Source organism: Colletotrichum siamense (genome assembly GCF_013390195.1).
Source record: "Colletotrichum siamense strain Cg363 chromosome Unknown KSG_Cg363_contig10, whole genome shotgun sequence".
Classification (NCBI taxonomy): Eukaryota; Fungi; Ascomycota; class Sordariomycetes; order Glomerellales; family Glomerellaceae; genus Colletotrichum; species Colletotrichum siamense.
The window spans coordinates 374,746-389,318 of NW_023501023.1; the positions used below are offsets into that span (position 1 = coordinate 374,746).

General features: G+C 56.9%; 3 protein-coding genes across 3 annotated transcripts; all 3 read left to right on the plus strand.

The window, feature by feature from the left end:
- Positions 1–482: 482 nt before the first annotated feature.
- On the plus strand, positions 483–2,186 carry CGCS363_v014010 (Uncharacterized protein; the record flags this gene model as incomplete). Its single annotated transcript, XM_036645859.1, has 1 exon — positions 483–2,186. The coding sequence occupies one exon, from the start codon at positions 483–485 to the stop codon at positions 2,184–2,186; it is 1,704 nt and encodes a 567-aa protein (XP_036488533.1).
- Positions 2,187–4,996: 2,810 nt separating this feature from the next.
- Positions 4,997–6,265, plus strand: hmp-1 (Flavohemoprotein; the record flags this gene model as incomplete). The annotated part of the gene is made up of 1 exon (XM_036645860.1): positions 4,997–6,265. One exon carries the CDS (start codon positions 4,997–4,999, stop codon positions 6,263–6,265), a length of 1,269 nt encoding a protein of 422 aa, XP_036488534.1.
- Positions 6,266–13,000: 6,735 nt separating this feature from the next.
- CGCS363_v014012 (Isoflavipucine cluster transcription factor) lies at positions 13,001–14,455 on the plus strand (the record flags this gene model as incomplete). Its single annotated transcript, XM_036645861.1, has 2 exons — positions 13,001–13,247; positions 13,308–14,455. 2 exons carry the CDS (start codon positions 13,001–13,003, stop codon positions 14,453–14,455), a joined length of 1,395 nt encoding a protein of 464 aa, XP_036488535.1.
- Positions 14,456–14,573: the final 118 nt, after the last annotated feature.

The window sequence follows — 14,573 nt, forward strand, 5'->3', positions numbered from 1 at the left end:
TGAACGGCACAAGACTAGTGGCCGATTGAAGCTGACCATGCCGGAAATCTCACCACGCCCGTTTAGGAAGCTGGGCTGTACCTATTCAGGCTGCGACTAATCCTTCCCAGCGATGATTTTTAACAAGTTCTGAACCTTCGCAGGAGCAAACAAAGGGTCTGGCCGTCTGCAGGAATCAGCCGGGGTGATCCCAGGCTGCAGCGGGTGACAGCCCGCCGGCCGGTTTCCGACGAGTCCACTCGCGCCCCCGGTCGGCCCTCGGATTGCGCAACATCTCGAGTCTCACCGCGAATCAGTCACTCGTGGGACGCCACGCGTCCGGGGTCTTTTGTTAGGCTGATCCTCCGGAGTGATAGATAAGCCCAGGGACGTAATCTGACGTCTCCCAACGGCGTTTTCCTCTTTTGTTTCTGTTTCTTTTGATTGCACAGGTTTATTGAACGTCGCTTCATTCTCATCTCGCGCGACACAGGACATCGAAGATGGTGCGGCTTGCAGCGACTGCCATCCTGGCACTCACCCTATCGCCGGTGACATCGGCATCGGCCTCGGCGCCGGCACCAGCGCAACCTCCGGCGCCGTCAAAGTTTGGCCCGAGCGCGCACCACGCACGCGAGAACGCGGCGCATATCTTCAACGCGGTGCATTCTGCGATGAGGCAGTGGGGCAGCTCGATCCATCATAACGGGCTGGCGGTGATTCCCGCGACGGTGCCGCGGGGCACGATGCTGTTCCACGGGGCGAGGGGCAACTCGACGCCCGAGGGGTTCGAGTGGCTTGCGTTCGAGATGGAGCATTCGGAGGGGTTTGCGAGGAGTTGGAGGGGCGGGGGGAGGCCTGCGCCGAGGCCGCCTTCGAAGCCTGGGAATGGGAAGCCGCCGACGGTTTTGGGGGTTGAAGGGGAGGGACAGAGGAGGTTGCGGGATGGGGATGAGAAGAAACCGGAGAGACCGCCGCCGCCGCCGATGGAGAATATGAGAGGGTACTTCCACACCTACCGCGCAAACCGGGATTTGAAGCTGCTGTACATCGACGGGATGGCGGCGGGCAAGACGGACATGGGCACGCTCGACACGCAGGACTTTTTACTGCGCGGGGTGGTGGACCAGCCCAAGTTTGGCGAGTTTGAGCGCGCCGGGGACATTTGCGCGCTCGTGAAGTCGTGGGGGCTGGACGGGGTGATACGGATGGAGATTGGGTTCGAGAGCATCTACTGCGACTTTACCGACGGGCTGGACCTGGTGAGCGTGCTGCGGCGGCCGTGGAGCGAGGAGTGGGTGAGCGCGGGGGGCATGCCGATGTTTGAGTGGGCGAGGGCGGTCGGGCAGAGGTATGATGGCATCGGGGGCGGGCGGGTGAGGGTGGGGTTCGGGGGCATGGTGAGCGGGTTGTGGTATCCTGTAAACGTGAGCAATCCGGCAAGAGAGGATATGCCGCGGTTGGGGAGGCTGGAGGAGGGCGTGAGGGAGGCGATGATGGAGCGGGTGAGGGAGAATGTGATGCGGGATAAGGGGGGAGTGGTTGAGTGGCAGGGGGTTGTTGATATGGTGGTGAGCAGGTTCGCGGACCGGATAGGGGCGTTGGCGGAGGAGGGGGAGCATGGGGCTGATGAGGAGGGGTTCGTGAGCCAGGTCTTGGTTGTGACGAACAGCTGGCTGATGTATCCGCGAGATGAGTACGACGTGGAGGTGAAGGGGATGGTTGGGGACGCGAAGGAGAGGTGTGTGAGGCAGTATCTTGCGCCCGCGGAGGTGGTGAGGAACGAGTGGACGGTTGAAGATGGCCTCATCCACACGGCTGTCGAGACCGTACTCGAGAGGATCTGCGGGGATCTCTACTCTGCTCGGGGGTTGTTAGTTGACGCTGCGCCAAAGCTTGCGGCTGCGTTCTCGGCGGAGGCCATGAGCGAAGCCGTCGACGGGGCCGGGGGCGAGCTCGGAGAGGCGGTTGAGAGAGCGCGTGGGGTGATGAAGGGGTTGAAGGAGTATCTCAACTGGAGCGGGTGGAAGAAGTGCAGGCCTGGCTGTGCGGTGGACGAGGTCTGCTTCGTTGCCATGTGGCCGTTTGGTATGAGGGGGGATCACTACAGCCCGAGCTGTCAGAATCGGACGACGATGGAGGGACGCGGGAGAGGGGCGCCCGGGCGCGATGAGGAGGGGTACTGGGATTGGGAGCCAAGGCCGTGAGAGTTTAGAGGGTTTGGGATGATGGATTGGGTGCTGTGTTTGTTTCTATAGAGTTTGCAGGACTTCTTCGCGGAATACATTATGATGCCGTTTATGAATTCGGCTCAGCTTCTGCTTTGACTTATATGGTGATTTTCGTAGAGGCTTGATTCATGACGGTAAGGTACATTAATTGCATGTACAAGTGATCTTTGGCTTTTGAATTAGAGGAAGATATTTTAATCACTTGATGGTCGCGGAAGCAACATTACGACTCTCATATCCAGACCAAACGAAGCGTAGTTATATATAAAATAATGGTTCTGCGTATATTCCAATACTATGGAAAATGCGAGATCCAATATCAAATAGGTACTCCAGGAAACAAATGCAAAACCCGAGCATTCTCTGCATGTTGGTCGCAAAATCCTCACACGGATACGCCGGAGGGCGTGAAGGAGCTGAGGATGTCAAACCGTAAGATCTCTAATAATTAGAAATATCTGTAGGACATTCTTCCTTCACGTTAAGTTTACTGGTCCACGTCTTGATCTCGACCGCCGCGCCCTCCGGAGCACGTCCACGTCCACGGGCTGGCTTAGCTCTACACTAACCAAAGTACATCAAAAGCTCAGCGTACATACTGCATCCTCTCACAACTCGCAGGGTCCAATTGCGGCTCACACAACTAATGACATGCCCACAGAATCCATCAAAAGCCCCGTTATTCTATTATATTCCCAGCTCCGCGGAGAACCTCACCCAGCCGGGGCGGGCCGGGCGATGACATTTTCTCACCTGGGGAACGTGACCACGATGCATGTTTGTATGAGGTAAGCCCCCCAAGACGACTATTCTGGTCTTGTGGCTCACGCTGTTCCGAAAAGTTCCTCGTTTCCGCGGGGGACCTTATGTCAGCGGCAGCACTGTGCTTTGGCGCAGCTGGGCGCGTGGCAGGGGCGGAAAACGGGTTTTGGTTCCCGAGACGATCCAGGAACAGCGCTGCTGCGGCGTGGGACGGGACCCAGCGATCGGCTTCCAGGGCTGATGGCGCGGGACTGGCCGCCGTGCTGTGCTGTCATTGCCATCGATGGATGCTTCTCGCGCGCGCGGAATGTCGTCCTATCCCACCGGCTGACGGGTCCAGGCCTCAATCATCAGTGCTTGCAAAAAGTTTTCACGTCTTTTTGGATTGTCCTATGATGAAGATGATTTGGAATGACGCATTTTTGCTCCCGAGGAAAACGAATGAAGCTTCTCCGGGAACCTTGTCCATGGGCACACATGTGCAATGATGCCATGTGCGGTGTTTCCATGCTGTTCCAGTTCAGCCCTCGTTTGTTGTTTTTTTTGTGCGGGAATATCACGTCCGCCTCGGTAACACGGAACCTTTTTACGTGCGAGAGGATGGCGGCCCAACAGCCTGGGGGCAGGCACGCAGGCGAACAAGAGGCGGATGTTTTCATTTGAAAATTCCGTTTCAATTTATTGGGGGTGATCAATGTCTTTGCCTTCAGGCGTTATAGGAACACACACGTAGGTATGTACACACATGCACACAAAATCAGGGTAGAACATACACAACAAGGTGGCTTGTTGGAAAGTGTCTGGCGGGAGTGGCGGTGCGACAATTGTCTGTTGTTTTAGAACTTTGAAACAAACTGTGGGAGAGCCAGAGACAAGGCAATTTCGCTCAACGTCTTGGAGGCGAAAGCTGGGGCTGAATAGGGAGCTGAAGCTTGGTGATCCTTCGGTCGCGTGGGTGTCTGGGTGCCATGTGGTGCTTTCGTCGCACCGGCGCGCGCCCTTGGAGTAACAGAACGCTCGAGATCGACTGCCAGCCAATGCAGTATGTTTTGGTGAGAGCTTCCAACGACCGTGGCCGCCACTCCTTCAAATTATTCTGGCGCCATTTCTCCCGTGAAACCTTTTTGGCTGCAGGCGTTTAGTCTCTCATCGTGCATGGGCTCTTCTTACCTCAGACTGCAGAGGCCGTGGGTTCTGTCAGATCTTGCATGACGAATTGCAGCGTTGCAGAATGGCATGTGAAGTCGCAGAATCCCCACAGCAGATCATCAAGACCTCAAAGTCTGCAATACTGCCGCGCATAAACATCGCTGTACAGAATAAATCACCGCCTCATGAAAGTACCAAACAAAGGCACCAATTCTAGAATGCAACGGCCACCCGTCCCACCAGCGGAAGCCCACTAAGCGTCCCGCCAGGCGGCGGTTCCGCAGAGTCAACCCGCCACGAGGCGTGCCTGAACAAGGGTGGGCCCGGCCCCGACCGCCGCGGAGATGCACAAACTCTACGACGGTCCGATGTCAGGCCACGGCAAGAGGATGTTACGGAATATCCAGTTTTCTGGTCCCTGTTTCCTCGCGGCACCATGGCCCATTCTACCCTCCGCGGTTTAGTCTCCGGAGCGGGCAGGTGGACCTTTCCATCGGGACCACTGAGCGCTCTGATATTTGTCAATTCGGGGCCACGGGGGTACCATCGTAAGATGCGTAAGATGGATGGTGATGAGTCGTGCAAGCCGATGGGATTTCCGCCTCATGATATAAAGCCAGTGTCCCGGCTTGAAACGATGAAACGGAAGGAAAGTGTGTCACCGCCACTCATCAGAATCTAGACAGCCGTCTTCCATACACACAGACGATAAGAAACATCAGACCGAAGCACTGGCTTCATCATCATACATCACTTACCTCACAACGCACATCTGGTACATGTCTGCCTTTTCCAAGACATCTCGTCTTCTGCCACGTCTGGTCCGCCAACAAAGATTCATCGCTCGAAGCTTTGCAACCACCTCGTCTGCCAGGATGGGCCTCACGCAACAACAAATCGACATCGTCAAGTCGACAGCACCCGTCCTCAAGGTGCACGGCGAGACCATCACCACCCTGTTCTACAAGGACATGATCGATACCCACCCAGAGCTCAAGAACGTCTTCAGCCTACGCAACCAGGCCAACGGCGAGCAGCCGCGCGCCCTCGCGAACTCGGTCCTGGCCTATGCGACGTACATTGACGACCTGCCGAAGCTCAAGGGCGCCGTCGAGCGCATCGCCCACAAGCATGCCTCGCTGTACATCCGCCCCGAGCAGTACGACATCGTCGGAACCCACTTGATGAAGGCAATCGGGGAGGTACTGGGGGATGCGCTCACGCCAGAGATCGCCGACGCGTGGACGGCGGCGTATGCGCAGCTTGCGCAGGTCTTCATCGGTCGCGAGGCCGAGATGTACAGCGAGGCGGGCTCGTGGACAAGCTGGCGCAAGTTCAAGATCATCCGGCGCATCGACGAATCCGACGTTGTCACCAGCTTCTATCTTGCACCCGTCGACGGCAAGCTGCCGCTGCCCAAGTTCAAGCCTGGCCAGTACATCTCTCTCCAGGTCCCCGTGCCCGAGCTGGGAGGTATTACTCAGCCCCGGCAGTACTCGCTCAGCGACGCGCATACGGGCGACTACTACCGCATCAGCGTCAAGCGCGAGGCGACGGTGCTCGACGGCAGTGCGGAGGACAAGGGCAAGGGTCTGGTCACGGGCTTGATTTCGAACATCCTGCACAAGGAGTACCAAGTCGGCGACGAGGTTGAGCTGTCGCATCCCCAGGGCGAGTTCTTCCTCGACGTGACACAGGCCGACAAGGCCGACGTGCCGCTGGTCCTCCTATCCGCCGGCGTCGGTGCCACCCCGCTGATGGCCATTATGGACACCGTGCTCAGCCCGGAGAGCAAGACGCCAAACAGGCCCGTCAAGTGGGTGCACACGGCGCGCAACAGCTCCAGCTTGGTCTTTGCGAAGCACGTCCGGGACCTGACCCGTCAAAGGGAGAACGTCAGCGCTCACATCTTCCTGAACGAGGTCAAGGAGGGGGATCAGAAGGGTCACCATTACGACTTCCACGAGCACCTCGACCTGGCAAAGCTGCCTACCGAAGAGCTTGGCCTGGCGGACAAGAAGACAGAGTACTTTGTCTGCGGGCCGAAGGAATGGATGCTCAAAGTGAGAGATGCGCTCGAGGGCATGGGTGTCGAGAGGGAGAGAGTCAAGCTGGAGCTGTTTGCGACCGGTGACGTCGCCTGAAGTTGAGGCTGCGATGATTTGAGTATTGAGTCAGACAGGATGAAAGTTTCCGTGACGGGGATCTTGCGAGGGATGAAGCGTTAGCGGGGCGGTGGTCTTGTTCGAACATTGTTTGTTTTTCCCATGTTGGTGCGCGCCTTGCTTTGGATGTATGTACAGATAGACAGATACCTCTCTCAAATTTTGGAACTTTAATTTTTGACAGGTTTTAGAGAGCTTCCCTTGTTGGAGATCTCGTATAAGTGACGAAAGAAAAGGGCTGGCCGTTGGTTACTTTTTTGTCTTGTGGTGGTCATTTTTGTTTGGGTGCCTGGCTCTCCCTCGGTTGAGCGCGGTGTTGGAGTTGATGTTTGCTTTTTCCCCAGCCTGGCTGTTTCGGGGCGATGAGTTCTTTGGGCGCTGAAAAATTTCTTTCAAGTTGGAAAATTTTTCACGATCGAGCGCTCAGGCTTGACTCGGAGGCTTCTAGATGCGAGATCGAACCCTGTCGTGTTGCGTGTAGATGAGATGGCTGAAGAATGAAGTTGAAGTTCGAGTGGGAGCGCGGGATGAGACGAGACCGTAAGACGGGCGGGCTCAACGCTCGTCGTTCGTCTCATCAAACGGCGCCACATGGAGAGCAACGTCCATCCTTAAGAATTAGTATGGCTCAGTATAAGACGGCCAAGATACTCGTTCGTGCCAACTGTCTTAATAACGGCCAATTAATGGTGATTGGCAGTTAGCTGGCCGTTGGACGGCTGCCTCGGGTGAGGAGGACGAGGCAAAGGAATGGGGGTGGGCGCTGGCTCAGGAAGACGGGAGGAGGGCGGGAGTGTGGCCAAAAATAAACTGGGTAAGGTGACACGAGGGGGAGAAATCGTATCACTCGTCAAAAAGAACGTTGCTTATTCGCAGAGCTAGGCGAAAGTAGCCAACGACCAGAGAGAGACTTGGCTTGAGAAGAGCGAATCGTGTATTTTGTGACGACGATTCTGGGACCAGGCGATCAGATACGGCGGACGGCTTCAGGTTGCCTCTTTCCCCGGCGGACGGGGGATCCGGTTGGATTTCCGGCAGGGCAGAGGAGGGAGAAGCAGGGAGGGCGTGGAGGATGAGGCTGCTCCAGATCAGATGCTCGATCGTCATCGACGCGTACCTTAGGGTACAGATGCAGATGCGGATGCGGATGCGGATGCAAGATTCAGGTCCCCCCATCCGGTTGGGCGTCGTCCGCGATTCCGGGAAAGAGGCCATCTCCATCGAGCTGGACCGTCAGATGTGAGATGCGACGAAAGCCAGGGCAGTCGCAGGGCAGGGGCGAGAGTTGAGTTGTGAGTTGTGATGGACCCAAGGCCGAGGTGATGGTGTTGAAGTCGGGAATTTGGGAATTTGTTGGGTCAATAAATTGCTTCGATCGGCTCAGGGGTTCACCTGTGCTGTTGCTCATCATGTGCCCGAAGCAGGTGGGAAGGCGCGAAGTAAGGTAGGTAGGTCACGGGTAGGCAGGTGCCTGCGTCCAGTCTGCTGCGAGGAGGTCTGCTTCGGCCGTGATTGGTGAGACCACGTGCCCGGGGACCCGGAGCGCCGATGTGCCGGCCTCGCGCTACCCGGAAAGAGGAAAGGGCGATGGGATCCCAGGCCGCCACCGTACCGCCTTCCGGGACGGGATCGAGCTGATCGGACGGGGGGAGGCAGGAGCGAGCACGGAGCACCGGGCAGGTGCACCTGGTAAACAGTTCGTTCGGGCAAGTGCACTCCCGCGCAGACAGAAAGAAGGAGCACATCGCAGGGAGGCAGGTGCGAGTGAGTAATTGCTTGATTTTCTTGGGCAGGTAAGGTAGGTGCGGTGCAGTGTCCCGCTTTCCTTCCTTCCCGGCCGAATTGAACACTGAGATATGAATGAGGCAGGCGGGGTTCCGCGATCCCGTTCCGCCCGCTCCTTCCCCTTTCCCTTCCCCTTCCTTCCCCGGTCTGTCGCATTGATGAATCGTGTTTGCTTGCTTCCTTCCTGCTCAACTGCCCTGCTTCATCGCATCGTCTCCTCCACATACTTCGTACTCTCCCTTTGTCATATTTTCCACTTCTTTTGTTTGTTTGGTACCGAGCGATTCCTCCCGTTGTTTCTTCATCGCCCATATCCCGGTCGCTTTAGGCTTTCTTTCCTTGCAGCAAACAGGGGCCGCCTCGACATGCAGCTGCTTGACCAGCATCAGCACCCAGCGTCAGTCAGTACCAGCAGCTGCAGCAACAAGGGCCGCAGGGCTTGCGGAACAGGGGACCTTCGACCCGGGCGCTGCGAGTCCCATCGATCTGGAACCACCAAACTTTCTTCTCGATGCTTTGCTTCTTCTTCGACCTCACACTCCTCTTTCCATCCAGTCAAGGCCCATTTCGCGGCATGGCAGTCCTGGCCGCCCGCATCCTTCTCCCTCGCACATCTCGCAGAGATTTGCACGCTACGGCCTCAACGGCATCGCCGCCCTTCTGCTTCGTCATATCTGACATCGCCCATCCTCCCCCCAACCGTCGATTGCCCCAAGGGCCTTCGCCCAAGCATCGTCCACGCATTACCCACGCAATGACACTGCGTCGCCGGAACACCTCCGGAATACACTGAATCCCTGCTCGTGCTCGGCCATGTCTTGCTCGGCCACGATCCTCGCCCATCACCGTCATTCCAGGGGCTAGGAAAACGACTGAAATCACAAGAGATAGACGAGACGGCCAGAGTTCTGGAAGAGTCACCAGCATTCCTCGGTACCCTCCCCTCATCTGCCGTCCCCTGTCAACCTGCTCTGAATGGCAATCATGGAATGCCGGTACTCAAACTCTATCCGCCCATCATCTCATCGCCCTCCATCACGGGGGAGAATTCGCCGACCGACCCAGACTGGGATTGGTCTGGATCGTGCTGCGCTGATATTCACACGCCAGTCGGAGGGTTGGTGGATGAATGGTGGATCCGGGAATGCCCTCTCATGACCGGCTCCCCAACCGACCCCTCGCGTTTTTCGTCATATCTGGAATCACGGCTTCGTGGCCGGCCGGCGGGCGCGTTCTCCTCTTCCTGCGGGTTGCGTTGCCCAACATCGCCGAACCGCCGTCGAGCCCGACGCTGGAGACCTGTCCAGCCCAGCCCAGCCCAGCACAGTCGCCAGCTTCCCCCACGGACGCAGCCATTCAGCTGTCAATCCCGGCTACTGGTTGCTAGCATGCACCGAGCCGCTGTCAATCGCCGCCCGCGATGCTCGTTTGGGTGCATCCCCCGTCGATATTGCCCGTCGCCGTCAATATCGTTCCCTCCATGTCGCAGTGCAGTACTTCAGCGGTTCCTGCCTGTGCCGGGGTTGAAGAATTGAGCTATGGATCAAGAGTCGCAAAATCGATAGACAAAAGCCAAGTCCGAAAGGGAGGGCTGCTGTCACGACTGCAACGCAACACAACCTCACGCACGCAGCCCACCTTGCATCCTGTCACTGTACTGTCACTTATATGGCCTGCCACACACATGCACATCATCCTGCGGTGCCCAGCTGGACCTGTCAAATGTTAATTTTCCCTGAGTCGTGTTTGAGCGGCACCGGGTCGCATGATCTGATGCTCATTCCGTTGCCTCTCTGTGGCCATTCCGTGGGACGGCCCGCATTTGCGCCCTGCTTGGCTGCGACGCTGCTCTGTCTGTTATGGTCCTTCAATAATTACTATGCAGCAATTGTGCAGCTCCCGAATTCCCAGGTCAGCCAGGCCCATCATTAGCATACGGCCGCTTCTTCATATCGTCGCTCGCAATTCGGGACTCGCAAAACAAAGGCTCTGCCTCGTTCAAAGAGATGTCGAACGAGATGCACCGATCAAAGGCGTCATGCCCCAGATGGACAGACCAGCTCAACGTCACCCGGTGTTACACGACGCCGAACATGAACAGGTCCCGCTGCGATGCGGTCGGCGTCGGTCGGTGCAGAGACCAGCTTCCGGCGCGGCCTTCAGGGGCTGCCACGAGTCCGGGTCTGGGCGACGCGGACACTTCCGCCAGTCCCATCTTGTGCGACGCGACTAGGTTCTCGTACCTTTTCTCGGTAGTCCTTCGAGTAAAGACCGCACGCAAAAATGTCTCTCCATCAGGAGCCGTAAGAGCCAATGTCAAACGACGACTTCCAAAGCCAGCATCGCCGAATCGTCTGCCTACCCCCATCGAGCCAACTTGCAAGGATTCAACGACACACACCGAATCCTGCTACAGCCTAGCCATCAACCTCTTCAGCCTGTCGTCATACTATTCAAGCCATCTGGTCGTGCAGCCCTCTGACGTCCGGATTTGAAGATGGTCCCGCGGGTGCCAGGCCGCCAGGGTCTGCCTTGAGGGGTAGCGGCGTGAATCCCCCCTGTTAGCTCTTAGCCACATCGCGTCCTCAGCTTCTCGAGACATGGCGCTAGATCTGCAGGCTTCCCAATCCGGCATCACGTCAATGGAATGCACGTTACTCATCTCGACGGCGTTTCAACCGACTCTTTTCTCGTGCAGCCATCACCGACTTCTCTCACCTCTTGACACTCCTTCACGCCCGCCAATGCTCGCCAGATGCGCTTGCTTGGTCTTCCCGCGCGACAAAGAGACGGCGCCTTCCTGCCATACTCTCGGCCGTATCCTTATCGATCTAACCTACTCGAACCCACAACGGGCCCTATTCAACGGCCATTCGGTGCATGGTTCCCTCCTAGCTCAAGGCCACCTAGCACTATGACCGCCTAATTGTGCACGACATTGCTTTTCCTCCGATGAAGATGCTGTCACCAGGCCTCTGATTTGCCATCGTCGGGGACGGCTCTGCTCGTGCTATTCCCGACTTCGCCGGGTGATCTGGTCAGGGCAGGCAGATTCGCCTCGTCGGAACCTCCTCACCCTCACTCGCCTTAGGCGGGTCTCACCTGGGATCATTCCAAGATGTGACCATCTATCCAACCCAGGAGGGATCGAAGAGCGAGACTTATCACATTTTATCACTGTCGCATCTTGGGGCAGATAATACTGGGTAAGGGTACCCTGGCAGGACCGGCCTGTCGGTTCCAACATGGCCCGGGAGAGATTTGTGCAAACAAACAACGCCAGGAAGCATCCAGCAAACACCTTCAACGTCTCCCCGCCTCCCGTATTCGCAATTTGGCAAGCAAACATCACGAACCTCAAATGTGGCTGTGCGGACGGGTGAGGTCCGCAACCACGTATTATCCGACCTAATGTTGACCACATCCATGGCTCCTTCGCCGTTAGGCTTGCCCGACCCATTATCAAGCTTAGAATCATCACTTCTAGATATTGTCGAGTCTGGACTGTTCTACTCCCAGGTACTGTATCTCTATTGGCTCCAATTCGAGTCCAGCGGCGGCCGCGGGGACTAAGAGGGTCCATCTGGGGGCCCTACGGCAGGCTGGTCAACGTCCCAAAGACTGTGCTTAGGAGGACAGCGGACGGCTCAATGGCAGTGGGAGAGGCGGCCGGCCTTCACCGTTATCTCTGCCATCCCGGGTCCGCTGACGCGAGGCGTCCCTCTCATACCTCGGTCGCGAGGCTAGTTGCTGAGTCTTTGAATCGACGGGTTCGCACGGCATCGAAGTCGCACCGTTTCTCCACGATAAGCGGTAGACGCGGAGGCCAGCGAGAAGCCGTCGTGCATGATCACCAAACCTGGCTTTACCAGCCGGGTCTTGGCACTCAATCCTCACCCGTGGCTGCTGCTCTCTGCAGCCACTTCTGCATACCCGATGGCCCCCTGTCGACCACTGCCCCCCAGGGCCATACCGCACGGTGGTGGGGAAGAGCTTGGGGGGCCCCAAGCAGTGGGTTGGTTAGAGGGTCAAACAGACGCCACGCCTCGCGGATGTGAGCCGTCATGATGAAGAAGCCTTTCACATCTTTTCTCTCTTCTGACGTCCTTTCTTTGTCGTTTGCTGTGCCTCAGCAGTCCAATCTCTCTGTTCAAACTTCGTTTTTCGAGGTTTCATCTGCTCCACATCCAGGACCCTGGTGGATCTCCCGGCCCCTTGCAACTTACCCTTGAACTTCTCAGTTCAGACCCCAGGGCATGCTTGAAGCACAGACTCGGGGGCAGCGCGACGTATTCCTGAGCTAGTGGTTTTTTTCTTCTTTCAGGCATCGTCCTTCATCCCATGGCAATGGGGTTCGATCGGAGAAAGTCACGAAGGCCTGTACCAGTGTGCTGGGCCTCCGGGGAGGTGCCCATTGGCTGTCCGTCAAGAGCAAGCGTACTTGATGACCCCCCCTTTGCAGTACACCCCGTTCACAGACCAGTCCATGGTCCCGGGGAGGTTAGCTCAGATACCATCCCGTCCAAGTCCGATGGGCAAGGCCCAACATCCTCGTCCACTCTGTTCCCATGTTTTACCGTGGCGTCCACGGCTAGTCGACGTTGTCCAATGGCAGCGGCCCGACGCCCATATGCTTTTTCGAGCGGGCTATAGTCGAGGCGAGGAATGGATCAACCTGTGTTTGTCGATGTCAGTTGGTACTTCTCTCCTACCTTAGCTTACACATCTTACACGCGGTACACCTCTCCCCTGCCCACACTCTGCAGCCTGCGTTCATGTAAAAGCTCTTGTCTCATTGCCCAGGGATCCCTCCCACTTTGCTTTACTCGAATGGACCCAGAGCTATTTGACTAAACACCGCCCCCCGACTCTGGAATCCTCGCAATTTGCTCTTGTTTTGCCAACGCCGAACGAACCATGGCAGTGACAATGGCTGACGGTCCGAATCGGAAGGCCTGCGACCGATGTCATACGCAGAAGCTCAGCTGTAAACGCGTCGGTGACGAAGCTTGCGAGCGATGTGTCAGGCTCAAGACGCAATGCAAGTCAAGCCCATCCCTGCGGTATCGGAAGCAACACCACCAGCAGTCGACAGGCGATATCCTACGAAGAAGCATTCCGTCGCCCAAACGCCAGCGATCCAACAGTGGGAGCCACGTTGTGCAACCCGATCTGTGTGAGTCTCGTGTCTTTGACTTGTCTGGGGGGCTCTCCCTTACTGACCATTACTGTGCAGCCATTGTCAAGACCCAAGCGGGTGATTCTATCACGGGGAACCCTGGATTTGGGGATCATGCTGTGTCTCCAGAAGCCATGCTGGACATTGTCGACTTCGACTTTGGCTTTGGACAGCCGAGCCTCTACCCCAACCCAGCGCCAAATCAGCCTTTGCCGCCGCCATTCCACGGTGGCATGGAAGACCTCATGGCAGGAGATTCAATTTCTCACGCGTGGAGTCCCCCGCAATCTGCAACATCGGAGTCGGCATTCACGTCACCTGTGGCTCCACAGCCAGATCCAGCCAACCACGTCTATCTTGGTAGTCCTGGCCCCTTCAGGCAATCAGTCAGGCCTGGTCAACAACTCGACATCACTCCGGAGAGGCGGCAGAGAAGACGTGCAAAGCAGAGGACAAGGCAGATTTCCCTCCGGCCAGCTGCAGGTGGGCCGGGACCGTCTGCGGAAGAGTGGATGCCCCGGATCATCAACGTCAACTCCAGGCTCTTCGAGCTTTCGTCAAGCCTCCCGCACCAGGCCGAAGCTTCTGACGAGCCGTCTCGATACAGCATGGCATCCAGTCCCGAAGAGGGCAGTGCAATGATGACGCCTTTCCCGGTGGACGAGATGTTCAAACTTTCGCGCCACTTTGCCGAGATACTTGCGGAGATGGCACCGATCGAAGACGCCTCCCCCGCTAGCGACATGGAAAGGCACCAGCCGAGTAAGGGACTCGACTCACTTGCGGATCCGGCGACTTGCCTCTTCATTCTCTCCACATATGTTCGACTCCTCGACATGTACCAGAAGGTGTTCAGCTGCATTCACTTTCAACTAGGACATTTGCAGCCGGCCAGCCTGTTTCAGTCATGGAAACTCCCTGGTGTCACTGTCGGATCTTTTGCCGTAGACTCGACGCCTTCACTGCAAATGTCTCTTACGATTCAATTAGCCGAAGAGTTTCTCTTGCAGATGCGGCGAGCAGCATCATCACTGGACCCGACTCTGCGATCGGCAGAGTCTCCAGCAGGAAGAACGCTTGACGCGACTTCCATGTTTTCTGGGGTGGTGGATGTCTCATTCCAGGCCCTGAAGAGGCAAGAAGAGAGTCTTGGACAGGAACTAAAGGACCTACGTAAGGACATGGAGTCCTTCCTTGACGGATGAAGATATATCGGAGTTACACATGTTACATAATACCATTGTTCGTTTAAGCCGCATCTCTCCATACACCTAGCAGAAGTGTACGAATCGAGTTTGGCGTGGAGTTGGAGTTCGGCGTCGC